Raw genomic sequence first — 14,113 nt, 5'->3', positions numbered from 1 at the left:
TAAATAACTTTTTTTTGGGAGCTATAAGTATAAATAACCTTTATAGCAAATCTTGTCTAAATTTTGTGGCGATTTTCCTTCCTAATTTAATCATTTTTTTTTCAATCAAATCATACCATGCAAACTTCATTTCTTTTATACAATATGATATGAATATAAATCAAATTAAATAAATCTAGGCTTAATTGCAGTTTTGACCCCCCTATGTTTTAAGATGTTGCGATTTTTGCCCCCTAACTAAATAAACTACAAAACTGCCTCCTAAGTATTGACTCTTTTGCAGTTTTGGCCCCCAGATCAATTTTGACAAAGTCGATGGACACATGGATGCCACATGTGTGTTTTTTTTCAATATTTTTTTAGTTAAAAATATATTTTTATATATATTTTAATTAAAAAATAAAAAAATTATATATATTTTTATTTTTTAATAATTAAAAAATAAATAAATACATATGTGGCGTCCACGTCAGCTTTGACTTGGTCAAAATTGACATAGGGAGCCAAAACTGCAAAAAAGAAGTCAATACTTAAGGGACGGTTTTGTAGTTTATTTAATTAGGGAGCCAAAATTGCAACTTCTTAAAATATAGGGGACCAAAACTGCAATTAAGCAATAAATCTATTTAAATTACGTATTTAAGAAAAGAAAATGAAAGTGTGTTGGTTTTGTTTGGCTTCTGTGATGGGGTTTGGGTGAATGAATGATTAATGAAGAAGTTAAGATAAATAAATAAATAAAATAAGAAAAAAGAGAAAAGAATATGCCATTGTTATGTTCCAATTAATCCTCACAAACATTCTCAGATTCCCATATTCATTGATTCAAACCACTTAATAAATATAAGTTTTCTCTATTTTTCTTATATCGCACGCACGCTCTCTCTCTCTCTCTCTCTCTCTTAACATTCATTCATTTTCGATACAACACAGACAAAGGTTTTTCCTCTTTCTCATCTTAATTTCTTCGTCAATATCATCATTGCCTTTTCTCTCTATAACTGCTTTTTTTCTGTTATTATTTTTATGTTACCGTTGCTTTTTGCTTCTTTGTCGTGTCTTTCTAGTTTCGATGATTTTGTTGTTTTCATATGGTTTTGGTTCCTTATAGCTACAACATTTATTTTAAGGTAATAAAGATGATTATAATTAAAATTATTAATAGTTTTATTACAAGATGAATTGAATTAGGGCTTTGTTGTTGTATATTATCCCAATTTTATTGATTTTGCTCTGTTATAATAATTATTACTTATTATTATTATTTCAAGTTCGGTTAAGTGCTTTTTAGGAACTTAATTTTGTTGTTTTTTTTTACTTAGTTATTGTTTTAATCACTTGTGATACTATGTTCTTTTAATCATGTTTGTTTGTTTGTTTGTTTGTTCTGTTGCACTTTGATGTTGTAGATGTCTTTTAATCATGACAATAAACTTGATGTCAAAATATCTACATATGGAAGTTTAGTCGAGAATTTAATTATTACCAAAACGATTCAATCAGTGGCAAAGAATTAGGCAAAAATTTTCACAATGTTGAAGGATAATTTGGTTTCTATAGGACAACCGGTGGTTGAATGAACAAAGGATTTACTTATATAACCTTGAATAGTTACCTCTGTAACACTCAAACTCCTGATCCAAGGCGTGTCAGACACGTGACGGTGTTGTGTGTGACACATGCAATTGCATTTAATTAATTAATTTTCTTAAATTTTTACTGAATTCAATGTGACAGAGTCACAATTGTGTCTGTTGTCCGTGTTTGTGTCAGCGCTTAATAGATGGTTATAGTTAGAACCCAAATGTGTTGGTCTGGTGGTGTTGGTTTGGGACCTTGGAGCGTGCTCCTCTCAAGGTCTCAAGTTCGATTCTCCCCGGTGCCAATTTTGGTGGGCTAGTTTGGCTTCTTCAAAAAATAGATAGTTACAATCATAATTCTTGCTGTCTTCTTTTCACTGAGTTTATTTGTGCTGGCTCGTATTTTTTTCTTCCCAAAAATAAGATAATTAAAGTGAGCAAAATATTGACAAAATTTGTCACAAGCATGGAGGAGAATTTGATTTATGTCGTCTAGAATAGGAAAAGGACTAATTGTGGTTCAATTGACAAAGGTTTTACTTAGATAGCCTTGAATAGTTTACCTTTGTAACACCGATGCTTTTGATCGAAGTAGTGTCGGGTGTTCTATGTGTGTCGGTGTTGATAATGACACATGTGATTACATTCAGTTAATTCATTTTCTGCAATGATTACTAGTGTTGTTGCGACAGAGTGACTGTTGTGTCTGGTGTTTGTGTTCGTGTCAGCGCTTCATAGATTGTTACGGACATAATTCTTGTTTTTTCTTCCTTTGATTCAGTTTTTATTGTGTCAGCTTATATTTTTTTTCTCCAATAAAATAAGAAAATTAAGGTTAGCTTATGTTATGGGATTGTTGTTTTAAGACGACCCTGTTGCCGCTAATACTGATACTACTATTATTGTAATCTTCTGCAGGATTCTTCCGTTGTTGTTCTCTATGGTTTTCCGGAACTACTAAAATAGGCGTCATTGCAAGAAGTTCGGTTCATTGTATTGAACATTGTTAAAATATTGGCGATGGTCTCTGATAAGCAGCCTGCGGGCCTTCTTGATACACTCAAAATGGAGAGGGTCAGAACTATTCTGACCCATACTTATCCTTACCCTCACGAACATTCCCGCCATGCTGTAATTGCTGTTGTCGTTGGTTGCCTTTTTTTCATCTCATCCGACAATATACATACTCTTGTAGAAAAATTAGACAACAATATTAAATGGTGGTCTATGTATGGCTGCTTGTTTGGCTTCTTTTATTTCTTTTCATCGCCATTTCTAGTTAAGACTATCAAGCCGAGCTATTCAAATTTTAGTCGATGGTAAGTTTATTTAACAAATGTATAATGTTTATGTTTCTGAAAAAGAATTTACAGGATTGGAAATGATTTGGCGCATCCACTTTGCAGGTACATAGGCTGGATTTTAGTGGCAGCAGTGTACCATCTTCCTAGTTTTCAGTCAATGGGGGTGGATATGAGGATGAATTTATCTTTGTTTTTGACAATATATATTTCATCCATTGTGTTTCTTCTTGTTTTCCACATTATTTTTTATGGCCTCTGGTATATTGGCTTGGTGTCACGTGTGGCTGGAAAGAGACCAGAGATCTTGACCATTCTTCAAAACTGCGCTGTAAGTTTGGCAGATGGTTTTTTGTTCCTTAGAAGACTGAATATCATTCTGATGCCTTTTTCTTTAAATAAATAATAGGTACTTAGTGTGGCATGCTGTGTATTTTATAGTCATTGTGGAAACCGTGCCATGTTAAGAGAAAAACTTGAGCGAAAAAATTCAAACAACTGGTTTTCTTTTTGGAATAAAGAAGAGAGAAATACATGGCTTGCGAAGTTTCTTCGGATGAATGAGTTGAAGGACCAGGTTTGCTCATCTTGGTTTGCTCCAGTTGGATCTGCAAGTGATTATCCTCTTTTGTCAAAGTGGGTTATTTATGGAGAGGTACTTAAAACAAGCACACAATTTATGCAATCTTGTGTATTAAATCATATATCTATGTCTGGGCCAATCCTATGGTGCACAGGTGTGACAAGTCTTGCACCACGCACAAAGTTGTTCCCAGCCGTGGATCAGTACATCTTACCATTGGATCAAATGTGATATGATGTGATTTATTGATCGAATGGTAGAAAACATACTTGTGCGTGGTGCTGACTGATTTACTTGTGCACGTTAGACAAAGCCCTATGTCTGTAGTGGTCCTTTACATGTTTTGATGCAAGAATTATTTTTATATTTTAGATAGCTTGCAATGGTTCATGTCCTGGTTCGTCAGATGAGATTTCCCCCATCTACTCACTTTGGGCTACATTTATTGGGCTTTACATCGCAAATTATGTGGTTGAAAGGTCAACAGGGTGAGCAACTTTTTAGTTTATTTTTTATGTGCTAAATATTGTTATATTTCTGCATGTTAGTATGATTATTTGTTTTACGTGGTCCAAAGTATTGAAACTGTATTGTAAAATGCTTCTGATATTAAATTTTAGTTGAAATTAGCCATTTGAAAACAATGTCTTTTAACAAACTTTAGGAGATTTCAGTTTTTGTTCTTAGTTCAACAGGCGCTGTTGAACATTTCTGGAATTAAATGCCTGAATTTCCTGAGAAGTTTTTAACGCGGGTTAATGTTTTTTTTCCTAGCCATCCATCCCCAAGGAGTTTTTCAGAATATGAGTTTTTAAGTTTTTTCTTCTATAGAATAGACTTTTTGTAATGTATGTATTAGTTATAGTTGTTTTATTTTTGCAATAGTTTTTTTTTCTGGACCATAGTTCCCTGCAAAAAGCAATGCACATCAGTGCCATGACATGAGCCCTCGGCACAACAGTACACTAAGAGTCATAATTATTTTGGGGGACATCACATTTTCATATTACATTGTATCAATATTTATTTTCTCATTATTTTAATATCTTGGCTTTTATGTCTTAAAAACCAACAGTTGGGCACTCACTCATCCGCTATCTGTTAAAGAATACGAGAAGGTAAAGAAGAAGCAGATGAAGCCTGACTTTTTGGACATGGTTCCTTGGTATTCTGGGTATGTATATAAAATGCTTTTTTTTTCCCTTCATATTACTTATCTTTTTATATTTTAAGAGGATGTTGGAGGTGATCTTGATTGTGTGGTTACGCTTGCTACTGATGCAGAACATCTGCTGATTTATTCAAAACAGTTTTTGATCTCCTTGTATCAGTGACCGTATTTGTTGGGCGTTTTGACATGCGAATGATGCAGGTAATATATTTCTTTGCGTATTGTTCATAATCTTTGGTCAATATGCCATTTAATTTATAGCTTGAAGTACTTAGTTACCATTATTACATTCTATGTAGTATTAAATTGCAATTGGTGCGACGGGAATTGTTTGCATACCTTCAAGTGGTTTTTAGTTACTCCAAATTTGGTGTCGGATAATGTTGAATAGTTCTTTTCCCCTGTATTGCTGCCATTTTATTTCTGGTATTTTCTTGTATATGAATAAAACAAGTTGAAAACCTGAAATGTGGATGTGAATGCACAAAAATCATACTAGAGGTCGTCACTGACAAGTTTATGTGCTTGTATAATTCTTTACCATGTCATTTCTAGTCTCCAAATTTATATTTTAATTGTTTGTTGCAGTTTTTAAATATACACTGAGCATGCCAAAATTTAACTATCTGTTGCTTGTAGGTGTAATTAAATTTATGCATAAAATCTTAAGGTGTTGTCATACATGGCATTTTTTTTTTTTTAAAATCTCTATCTTTATGGTTGAGGACAAAGTATTTTCTGATATGAAGAAGTTTCCTTTGTTTTAACTGTTTGTTATGTTGCAAGAATGCCACATACTTGTATACCATTATATATTGGATGTAATTTTCATTGGCAGGCAGCAATGAGTAGAGCTGAAGATGGAAACCAGCAACGTGATCTTCTATATGATCATTTTAGCGAGAAGGATGATTTTTGGTTTGACTTTATGGCTGATACTGGTGATGGAGGGAACTCATCTTATTCCGTTGCACGGCTACTGGCAAGGCCTTTCCTTCGTACACTGAAAGATGATGCTGAGGTTACCTTACCACGGGGGGACTTGCTACTTATTGGGGGTGATCTTGCGTAAGTTGGCCGTTTATTGTGCCTACTATCATGTCCGTTGATCAGTAATTGTATATAAGTTGAAAGATTGTGTTGAGTGATTAGCTAACACCATTTAATGCATGTGGTTCTTGATTCTGAAATTTTAATACCTAGGTCTAAAATTAAATCACAGATAACAAAATCATGAGACTTCTGTTCTTAATTTTGTACATTTCTGTGACGGGCTATAGAAGTCCCATTAAAAACTAGATCGGATGGAGGGTGCCAATGGTTAGAGGTAGAGGAAAATTGTTCTTGCTTCAATAATTATGTAGCTTTTATGAAAAATTGATTTGCGGAACTTGTTTGAAATTTGTTAGCATGGTGGAAGACATTTAACCGACCAAAAATATATCTGTAGCGTCATTTGAAGTTTAACTCTTTCTGTTAGCATTTGAAGATCTTTGTAGCGTCATTTGAACTTATTTCAAGTGCTTGTTTGTACTGCTGTAGGTATCCTAATCCATCAACATTCACATATGAAAGACGTCTTTTCGTTCCCTTTGAGTATGCTCTCCAACCTCCTCCTTCGTATAAAGCTAAGCAGATAGAGGTAAATAAGCTCTGTGGAGATCAATTGAAACAGTATGATGGGCCTCAGTGTTTCATTATTCCTGGAAACCATGGTTAGTTTTAGCTCGGTAAACTATGTTACTTTTCAAGGACTTCATTTAATTAAATTAAGTAGTTTTACCTGTTTGTATCTATTAAGTTGCTTCTTTTATTTTCCATTAATTGTTATGTTTGTTTTGGTCATTTTACCCAATCTCGTGTTTAAAGGTCTTTAAAATTGTGTTTCCATGCCTGACGACGAAATGTACTCATCGTTATCATTGTTGCTTGACAGACTGGTTTGATGGACTTCAGACATTTATGAGGTATATATGTTATAGGAGTTGGTTAGGTGGATGGCTCATGCCTCAGAAGAAGAGTTACTTTGCTTTGCAACTCCCTAAACGGTGGTGGGTTTTTGGGCTTGACCTTGCTCTTCATAATGATATCGATGTGTACCAATTCAAATTCTTCACTGAATTAATAATGGAAAAGGTGAGATAATATCTGTTTCTTCACTTTTATATTTATACGATGTATAATTTAAGCTTGCTTCATAAAGTCTCTAGTGTCTAATGTGATTTTACTTACATAATTTGTGCAGAATTCTTTACCTTTTCATTATTAGTCATTCATTTGCTGTTGCCTTTGGGTTATTTAATATTTTTTTTTTTGAAGAAGCTAAATTAGCCCACCCAAATTGACACTAGAGGGAATCGAACCTGAGACCTTGAGGAGGAGCACACTCCCAAGTCCCAAGCCTATACCACTAGGGCAACCCAAATGGGTTTGGGTTATTTAATATTAAATGATGATTGATGTATTTTATGTATCCTGGTATTCTCACACGGGGAAATGTATAGAGCACACCCTTACAGAAACAAGAGCTATAACATAAAACTAGAGATATTCTCTGAAGCTAGAAATTAGAATGCCATTTTCCCATAAGGCTAAGCCTGCCAGATCCAGGGTCCTGATAATTTGGTGCCCATCCATGTATTAAGCAATTAATTTTGCCGAGGTTACTTCGATTCTGTTATTGTACGCTTGCTCCCAAATATTGGAGTATAGCTAACATAGCGAGTAATTTAAGATGTATATGTGTACTCATAAATTTGTAATTCCTAGAGTTAGTTAAGAGTGTTTTGTTATCTCACTATTAGACAGTTACCTAACTGTGAGTATGTATAAATAACTTTAGCTTGTATCCATTCAATATACTGAAATCATAATCACGGAAAGACTTCACTCCCTCTTTCGCTCTCCTCAGTTTTATCACTGAACCATCCTTCATGCATGCCGTGCAAACTCTAAGGATTCAACTTACATAAAAGGGCTAATGGAATCTGTTTTGTCATTAGCCTGGTGAAATTTTCTGTCATAATTTTTTGTATTTTGATTAGAACTTGTTTCTGAATGCCAGTCCTGTTCTACAAGTGAAGTTTTGAGTAGCCGATATTTGATAAACTGTTTTGTAATGTTTTCTGTTGCTTTCTGAATCCAATACTTGCTCACATGACCCATTTTCAACTTAGGTTCAAGAGGATGACAATGTGATCATTATTACCCACGAACCTAATTGGCTTACCGACTGGTATTGGAGCGATGTTACTGGGCAGAATGTTTCACACCTGATTTGTGATTATTTGAAAGGAAGGTGTAAGCTTCGGATGGCTGGAGACTTGCATCATTACTTGCGTCATTCACATGTAAAGTCAGATGGGCCTGTCCATGTCCACCATCTTCTTGTAAATGGTTGCGGTGGAGCATTTTTACATCCTACCCATGTTTTTGATAAATTTAGTAAACTTGATGGAGTTACCTATGAATGCAAGGCTGCATATCCTTCCGTTGAAGATTCGAGCAGGGTATGTAGAATGTTAACAGTTTCTTATCAATTATTATGGTCCCTTAATTGTAAGCACTAAATGTTTGGTTTTTATATATCTTGCTACTTATAAGGTTATAACATTTTTTTAAAATTTAATGCAGATTGCATTAGGAAATATCCTTAAATTTCGGAAGAAGAACTGGCAGTTTGATTTTATAGGTGGCATCATATATTTTATCCTAGTATTTTCAATGTTTCCACAAGTGAGTTCCTCCATTTCTTTGGTGTTATTGTGTTTTATTTTATTATTATTTGTTTGTTCTCAATGCTAATTTAGTCAGAGGATTCCCTTTGGCTCGGAGTATGCACAGATTAGCTTTATGCTTATCTTATAAAACGATATCATTTGTCACTAATATCCAACTGTTTTCTTTTGCTTAATTTGTAGTGTGAGCTGAATCACATCCTCCAAGATGATTCATTTTCTGGTCAAATAAGGAGTTTTCTTGGTACTGTATGGAATGGATTTATATATATCCTACAGCACTCTTATGTGTCATTTGTGGGAGCTTCAGTATTATTAATTTCAGCATATTCTTTTGTTCCGCCCAAGTTGTCACGGAAGAAACGATTAATGATTGGAGTTCTTCATGTTTCTGCTCATCTCGCTGCAGCTTTGATTCTCATGTTGCTTCTTGAAATAGGCATTGAAATATGTATCCGTCATGAGTTGCTGGCAACTTCAGGTTTTGTTTTCGTTTCTGTTGAATGACTTGTGTACTATATTTGCTTTTGAAATTAAGTCTACTGGTTAGATTGATGTTGAGGCTGCATTTCTTAGCTTACTTGGCAATATGCTATTTTTTATTAGTGATAATATTTCCACACCAGCATCAAACTTATAAGTTACTTAATTGTATAATACCAATTTTTGTAAACTTTTAGGTGCTTTCGTCATTCTCATAGTATAAGAACTGCTAATCATTGGTGATCATGTGGTTAGGAGTTTGATACTGTGTAAAGTAGGGTTGTGTCTGCGTAACCTATATGGATTATAGTTACAAGTTTTTTTTTCTCTGTATGATCCAGGGTATCACACTTTATATCAGTGGTATCGATCAGTGGAAAGTGAACATTTTCCGGATCCAACTGGCCTCAGAGCTCGTATTGAACAATGGACATTTGGTCTTTATCCAGCTTGTATCAAGTATTTAATGTCTGCTTTTGATGTGCCAGAGGTATGAAAATTCTTTGGACCTTTTCAGTTCTGATTGTTTTTTTTTATAATGGGATAGTATCATGAAGATTATTTTCTCAGGTCATGGCTGTATCTCGAAACAATATTTGCAAAAATGGATTAGAGTCTGTATCCAGAGGGGGTGCCATAATCTATTATGCTGCTGTCTTCCTTTACTTCTGGGTTTTCTCTACTCCTGTTGTTTCATTGGTGTTTGGGAGCTACTTATATATTTGCATTAACTGGCTTCACTTGCACTTCGACGAAGCCTTCTCATCTCTCAGAATAGCTAATTACAAATCATTCACACGATTTCACATCAGTTCTGATGGTAATCTTGAAGTTTTTACTCTGGCAGTTGATAAGGTAAGAAACTATTTTATGTGAAGTAAGATATAGAATTGGTTCAGGTTAGAATCATAAGGTAACACAGATACCTGAGGTATGACTTTGATCGTGATTACTGCATGACTAAATCGCTTAGATTCCTCATTCTTTTAACATTTCTTTGCCAGTACTTTTCTTCAAAACTTTTTTTCTTTTTTGCCAAGACCGCTTAATGATTTACATCCCCCCTACCCCTTTCTGTTCCAAAGAAAATCTAAATATTGAATGGAAGAATGCCGAGCATGTTCATTAATATCCTTTATGGCATTTGTCTTAATGTGTTTGATTGTTTACCTAAATTTTGTTGCGTGTGCACGCAACAAAGTTTGATAGATAACTCCATTTTATTAAACACTGTTTTCCATTTGTAGGTACCTAAGGATTGGAAGCTTGATTCTGAGTGGGAAAAAGAGACAAAAAATCCACAAATTTCAAGCCATTTGAGAAGCTTTCCAAGCAAATGGAGGGCAGCCGTTGCCAACCAAGATCCAGTACAGACAGTCAAAATTGTTGATCATTTCATTATTGAACGTACTGATGATAAGAATGAATGTGGTGGTACTGATTCTAACGGGCTAGTAGATCAATAATTTTTTGATCTGGTTGTCCTATTTGTAACACTATTTAGGAAGCAATTTGAAGAAATGAAAAGTAGAACACTTTCTACATCTGTTACTCTACTATTTTTTGCAACGTGAGATGGTGACCAATCTTAGTGTAAGCCCTTGAGGAAGGTACTGCTGAGCCTGGAAACTCAAATGAATGGGAGTTAGGGACGGGTATGTATGAGCCTTGACTCTTACTTTCTCAAAGTTTTTTGTAAAAATATATTCATATAGATTGTAATTTGTTATAAACCCTTGTAACACCTTGTAGTATAATCAATCATGCTAGAAGTTAGTCTTAATTCTATTTTCCCTTCCCAAAACCTGACTTTTGAAGGGGGTACTTAAGCTTTCCTTGACCCAAAACCCTCAAGGGATCTTTCCCCAATATGAAAAGCTTCAAACCTAGAGGTTATTGTTTGAAGCTAGATTTGATTGTATTATTAGTTGACTTTATCTCTGAATTTATACTTGTTGTAGTGAAAGTGATTTTGCCAATGTCTCTGCAACACCATAACCTTAGTGTGTGTGCTTAATATCAGTTTCATCCACTAAAATATATCGAATGAATTTCCAATTAAGTCCCTAAATTATATAAGTAACAATTAGTCTCTAAAGTATAGAAAATCAGTCAAGCAAGTCCTTGCTCATAAGATGTTAGGACTAAATCGAAAGATTTTCATATACTTTTTTGGGACATAAGATCAAATTACTCACCTTTAGATATGTAAAATGTATAGCTATATGTATCTTTGAAGTGTTTCCCTAAACAAAAAGTTGATATTTCAAGTGTGTTGTAACAAAAAATCATCTTGCTAGTCTAAGAAATAGAATCATTTGTATGCTCAAACTACACAAGGAGCTGTCACTGTTCATTCGTGTCAATAAACCGTTGTCTCTTATATACTACTCTCTCCGATATGAAGTATAAACAAAAATGATTTAGAAACTTTTAAATTATTTTTGCTTATATGTTATTCCAGCGAAAACATTCGTTTTAGTCTGAATTGAGAAAACTCTCGTATGATGTTTCTTTTAGCGCTTCTTGTACTTCATCCCAATTTTCAATTTGCTTTGACAACGGTGCAGTGTGAATCTTAAACTGACGGCTTTGCAGATTTCTATATGGCAATCCTAGAAATTCTTGAACATCCTCGAGTTTCTGAAAATGAAAATTCAAAGTTATATACATGAAGATCATCACTGAGTATATCTTGATGTATGAAATAATAAATTAAATATAGTACTAATTACCATGCCATTTTTGAGAAGATCCTCATAGTAGAGAACAATGTGGTGAGTGTTGCTAAAGTATTCAATGGCTTTTGAAGCTGTCTCTTCTGTTTGCTTTAGCTCTACCATTAGTAATGTGGTATTAATCCATGGCTTGTATTTGGCAAGAACTTCAGCCTGCCAAACCAATTAAATTATTTAATCTCACTTTTGGAATCAACATAAGATTAATTAGTACAAGTTAACCTTTACTTGATTTATAATATTAAAGTTAGTTCAAAGATTTTTTTTTGTCACACTTTGATTATTGCCTTTATATCCACTGCAATAACTTGGTCCAAACAAAAATACGTATAGTAATGAAGGAATAAAGGACAAGAGAGTGACCTCTATTGTGGAGTGGACATGAGATTTGTGGGTTCCATTGAGCTGTTTGGCATGTTTGTCATAGGAATTTGCTAGCACAGATACTGATCTACTTAGCAAATTCCTTCTTAAAAGGAATATTGCAGAAACTCCTTTTCTTTGGAAGTATTCTACTATCTCCTTATGATGCTCCATCAAACCCTATAAAAATATTAATTTCTTCTTTTAGAATCATGTATAAGCTATATGTAGACCGGAATCAACACATTTTTTTTAATACATGGTTAGGTAAATTTTAAGTAGGTCTATTAAAAAAGGGTTTATATCATCTTATTTTTTTCACTCACATGCTCCACAGCTTAGTTTTTGACAAGTCACAGTATTTTGTAATGAACCCTATATACAGACATAAATTATTTGTACATCTATATTTTGTGCAACATGTGAGTGAAAAAGAGAAGAAAAAAATGAGATTATCCAAATCCATTCAAAAGAAATGAAAACAATATAATCAAATTGAATCAATGAAGTTTTTTCAATAGACACGCGAAATCTGTTTGTTTCAACATTTTGTGTTAAAAGAAATCACTTAGAACTTTTCAAAACTGTTAGATTTTTTTAAAGAAAAAATATTAAAAGAAAAAAAAAATCTTAAAACTACTCAAATGAGAATTTATTTTGAGTAGTTTCTCTAAAAATTATTTTTGAAACCACTAAGAGTGTGTGAAAAGAGTATTACTAACCCACCTGATTAAGCATCCACTTGAAACCCACAGCTGAGTTGCACTCATTCTTAGAAGCACTAGTAAACCAATCAAGATTGTACACCTTATCAAGTGTCTTCAAAATTGATGAAATATTTTCCCTTCTTTTGGGTACAGAAAATATCTCCCCATTGGAACTTATATTAATGTGACTATTCAAAAGTGTCTCAAACCACCCACTCCCAGATCTTTGCATTGATATGATTGTAAAAAACCTCACCGGATTGCATCCACATTCCTCCCTGCCCATTCATGGATTCAATTATTATTTATACATCAGTTCAATAATCATACCCACGTAAAAAATATTAGGCAGTGTCGTCGAATTTTGGTTGACTTTACTCAACCCTTATAAAACTAACTTATAAGGTAAAGATTGTCTCCGTTTATAAACATTTTTAGATCACATCTTATACAATGTGAGAGACTTAACAAAATGTACCGACTCTCTCCAAGTTATTAATTGACTAACAAAATATTGATGTCCCCGGAACTAAACCAAAATGGTTAAGTTTGGTAGAAGGTGCTAATTCTCATAACAATGATGAACTAAAGTTTGATTCACTTTCTAAAAAAGGGTACATGTTAAGAGTTTGACGACAAGCCAAATAGATTGATTCTACGAAGAGAACCGGGTTCATCAATTATCTCATCTTATGAAGCTACAAACATATATACGTACATACATAATGTGGACACGTACACGTGTGCGTGCCCACATGTGTGTGTTTACCTGTTGAAAGTTTTGGGGTGTGGATAATGCAAGTAGGGGAGTTCCAAATCTTCAACATGAGAAGGATGGCATGACTGGTTGGTGACTCTTAGTTCCAACAGTTTGGTTCTTGAGCGAATGAGATCAACCATTGGTTGCTCTAAATTAATTGAAAAAATGTATATTGCATAAACAGAAGCTAAGACTAAAATTACCAACTTCAATGTTAATGGAGATTTCTTCTTAATAGATTTGATATTGTCCTCATAGTCCTGGAAATAGAATGATTAATTAAGTACCATGTGAGTATGTGAGATTATGTAACTCAATAAAAACATTAAGACAAAACAAAAACATAACAACATTAATAGTTGTGTTCTTACCTTGTTGAGGACAAATAGTTCTTCAATCATGTTTGAGGACATGACAACCTCTGATGTTTTGTTTATATATGTCTACCTCTATATGTTGTTTGTTGATGAGGTTGAATACATAGTTTTCGAGGTTTCCACGTGAAATTTAACGTTGATCAAGCAACCTGGTCGTGCTGCTGTTAAATCTAGTTGCTTATATTTTTCAGCTTATCAATAATAACTTCAATTACACGACGGCCAGGGCCAGAATTGTTTATATTATAGTTATATGTGTTAGTAGGTGTCACAATATCTTAATAGTTTAATATTCCGTGGGAGAAATAAACAG

General features: G+C 33.8%; 2 protein-coding genes across 2 annotated transcripts; one reads left to right on the top strand and one right to left on the bottom strand.

Annotated features, from left to right (window-relative positions):
• The first annotated feature begins 783 nt into the window (after positions 1–783).
• On the top strand, positions 784–10,834 carry LOC25482073 (uncharacterized). The gene is made up of 16 exons (XM_013610559.3): positions 784–939; positions 2,499–2,899; positions 2,987–3,212; positions 3,291–3,536; positions 3,837–3,952; positions 4,540–4,638; positions 4,749–4,836; positions 5,474–5,703; positions 6,178–6,350; positions 6,572–6,771; positions 7,812–8,144; positions 8,269–8,370; positions 8,556–8,853; positions 9,197–9,345; positions 9,426–9,710; positions 10,103–10,834. The coding sequence occupies exons 2-16, from the start codon at positions 2,601–2,603 to the stop codon at positions 10,319–10,321; spliced, it is 3,063 nt and encodes a 1,020-aa protein (XP_013466013.1). The 5' UTR covers positions 784–939; positions 2,499–2,600; the 3' UTR covers positions 10,322–10,834.
• A 226-nt stretch (positions 10,835–11,060) lies between these two features.
• On the bottom strand, positions 11,061–13,995 carry LOC25482072 (uncharacterized). The gene is made up of 6 exons (XM_013610556.3): positions 13,795–13,995; positions 13,433–13,683; positions 12,683–12,941; positions 11,957–12,136; positions 11,591–11,746; positions 11,061–11,498 (listed from the first exon to the last, which is right to left on the bottom strand). Exons 1-6 carry the CDS (start codon positions 13,834–13,836, stop codon positions 11,334–11,336), a joined length of 1,053 nt encoding a protein of 350 aa, XP_013466010.2. The 5' UTR covers positions 13,837–13,995; the 3' UTR covers positions 11,061–11,333.
• Between the last annotated feature and the right edge of the window lie 118 nt (positions 13,996–14,113).

The sequence above is a fragment of the Medicago truncatula genome, chromosome 1, assembly GCF_003473485.1.
Source record: "Medicago truncatula cultivar Jemalong A17 chromosome 1, MtrunA17r5.0-ANR, whole genome shotgun sequence".
NCBI lineage: Eukaryota > Viridiplantae > Streptophyta > Magnoliopsida > Fabales > Fabaceae > Medicago > Medicago truncatula.
Note: the sequence above shows the minus strand (reverse complement) of the source record. Positions and strands in the feature narration are given on the sequence as shown.

Excerpts from the sequence above, each read along its gene's own strand:
- LOC25482073 (XM_013610559.3), top strand. The coding sequence starts at position 2,601 with ATGGTCTCTGATAAGCAGCCTGCGGGCCTTCTTGATACACTCAAAATG. Across the intron at positions 5,704-6,177 it reads CTTATTGGGGGTGATCTTGC|GTATCCTAATCCATCAACAT; the intron begins GTAAGTTGGCCG and ends GTACTGCTGTAG. Across the intron at positions 8,371-8,555 it reads TATTTTCAATGTTTCCACAA|TGTGAGCTGAATCACATCCT; the intron begins GTGAGTTCCTCC and ends CTTAATTTGTAG.
- LOC25482072 (XM_013610556.3), bottom strand. The coding sequence starts at position 13,836 with ATGTCCTCAAACATGATTGAAGAACTATTTGTCCTCAACAAG. Across the intron at positions 13,684-13,794 it reads AACTATTTGTCCTCAACAAG|GACTATGAGGACAATATCAA; the intron begins GTAAGAACACAA and ends TTCTATTTCCAG. Across the intron at positions 11,747-11,956 it reads ATGTCCACTCCACAATAGAG|GCTGAAGTTCTTGCCAAATA; the intron begins GTCACTCTCTTG and ends TTGGTTTGGCAG.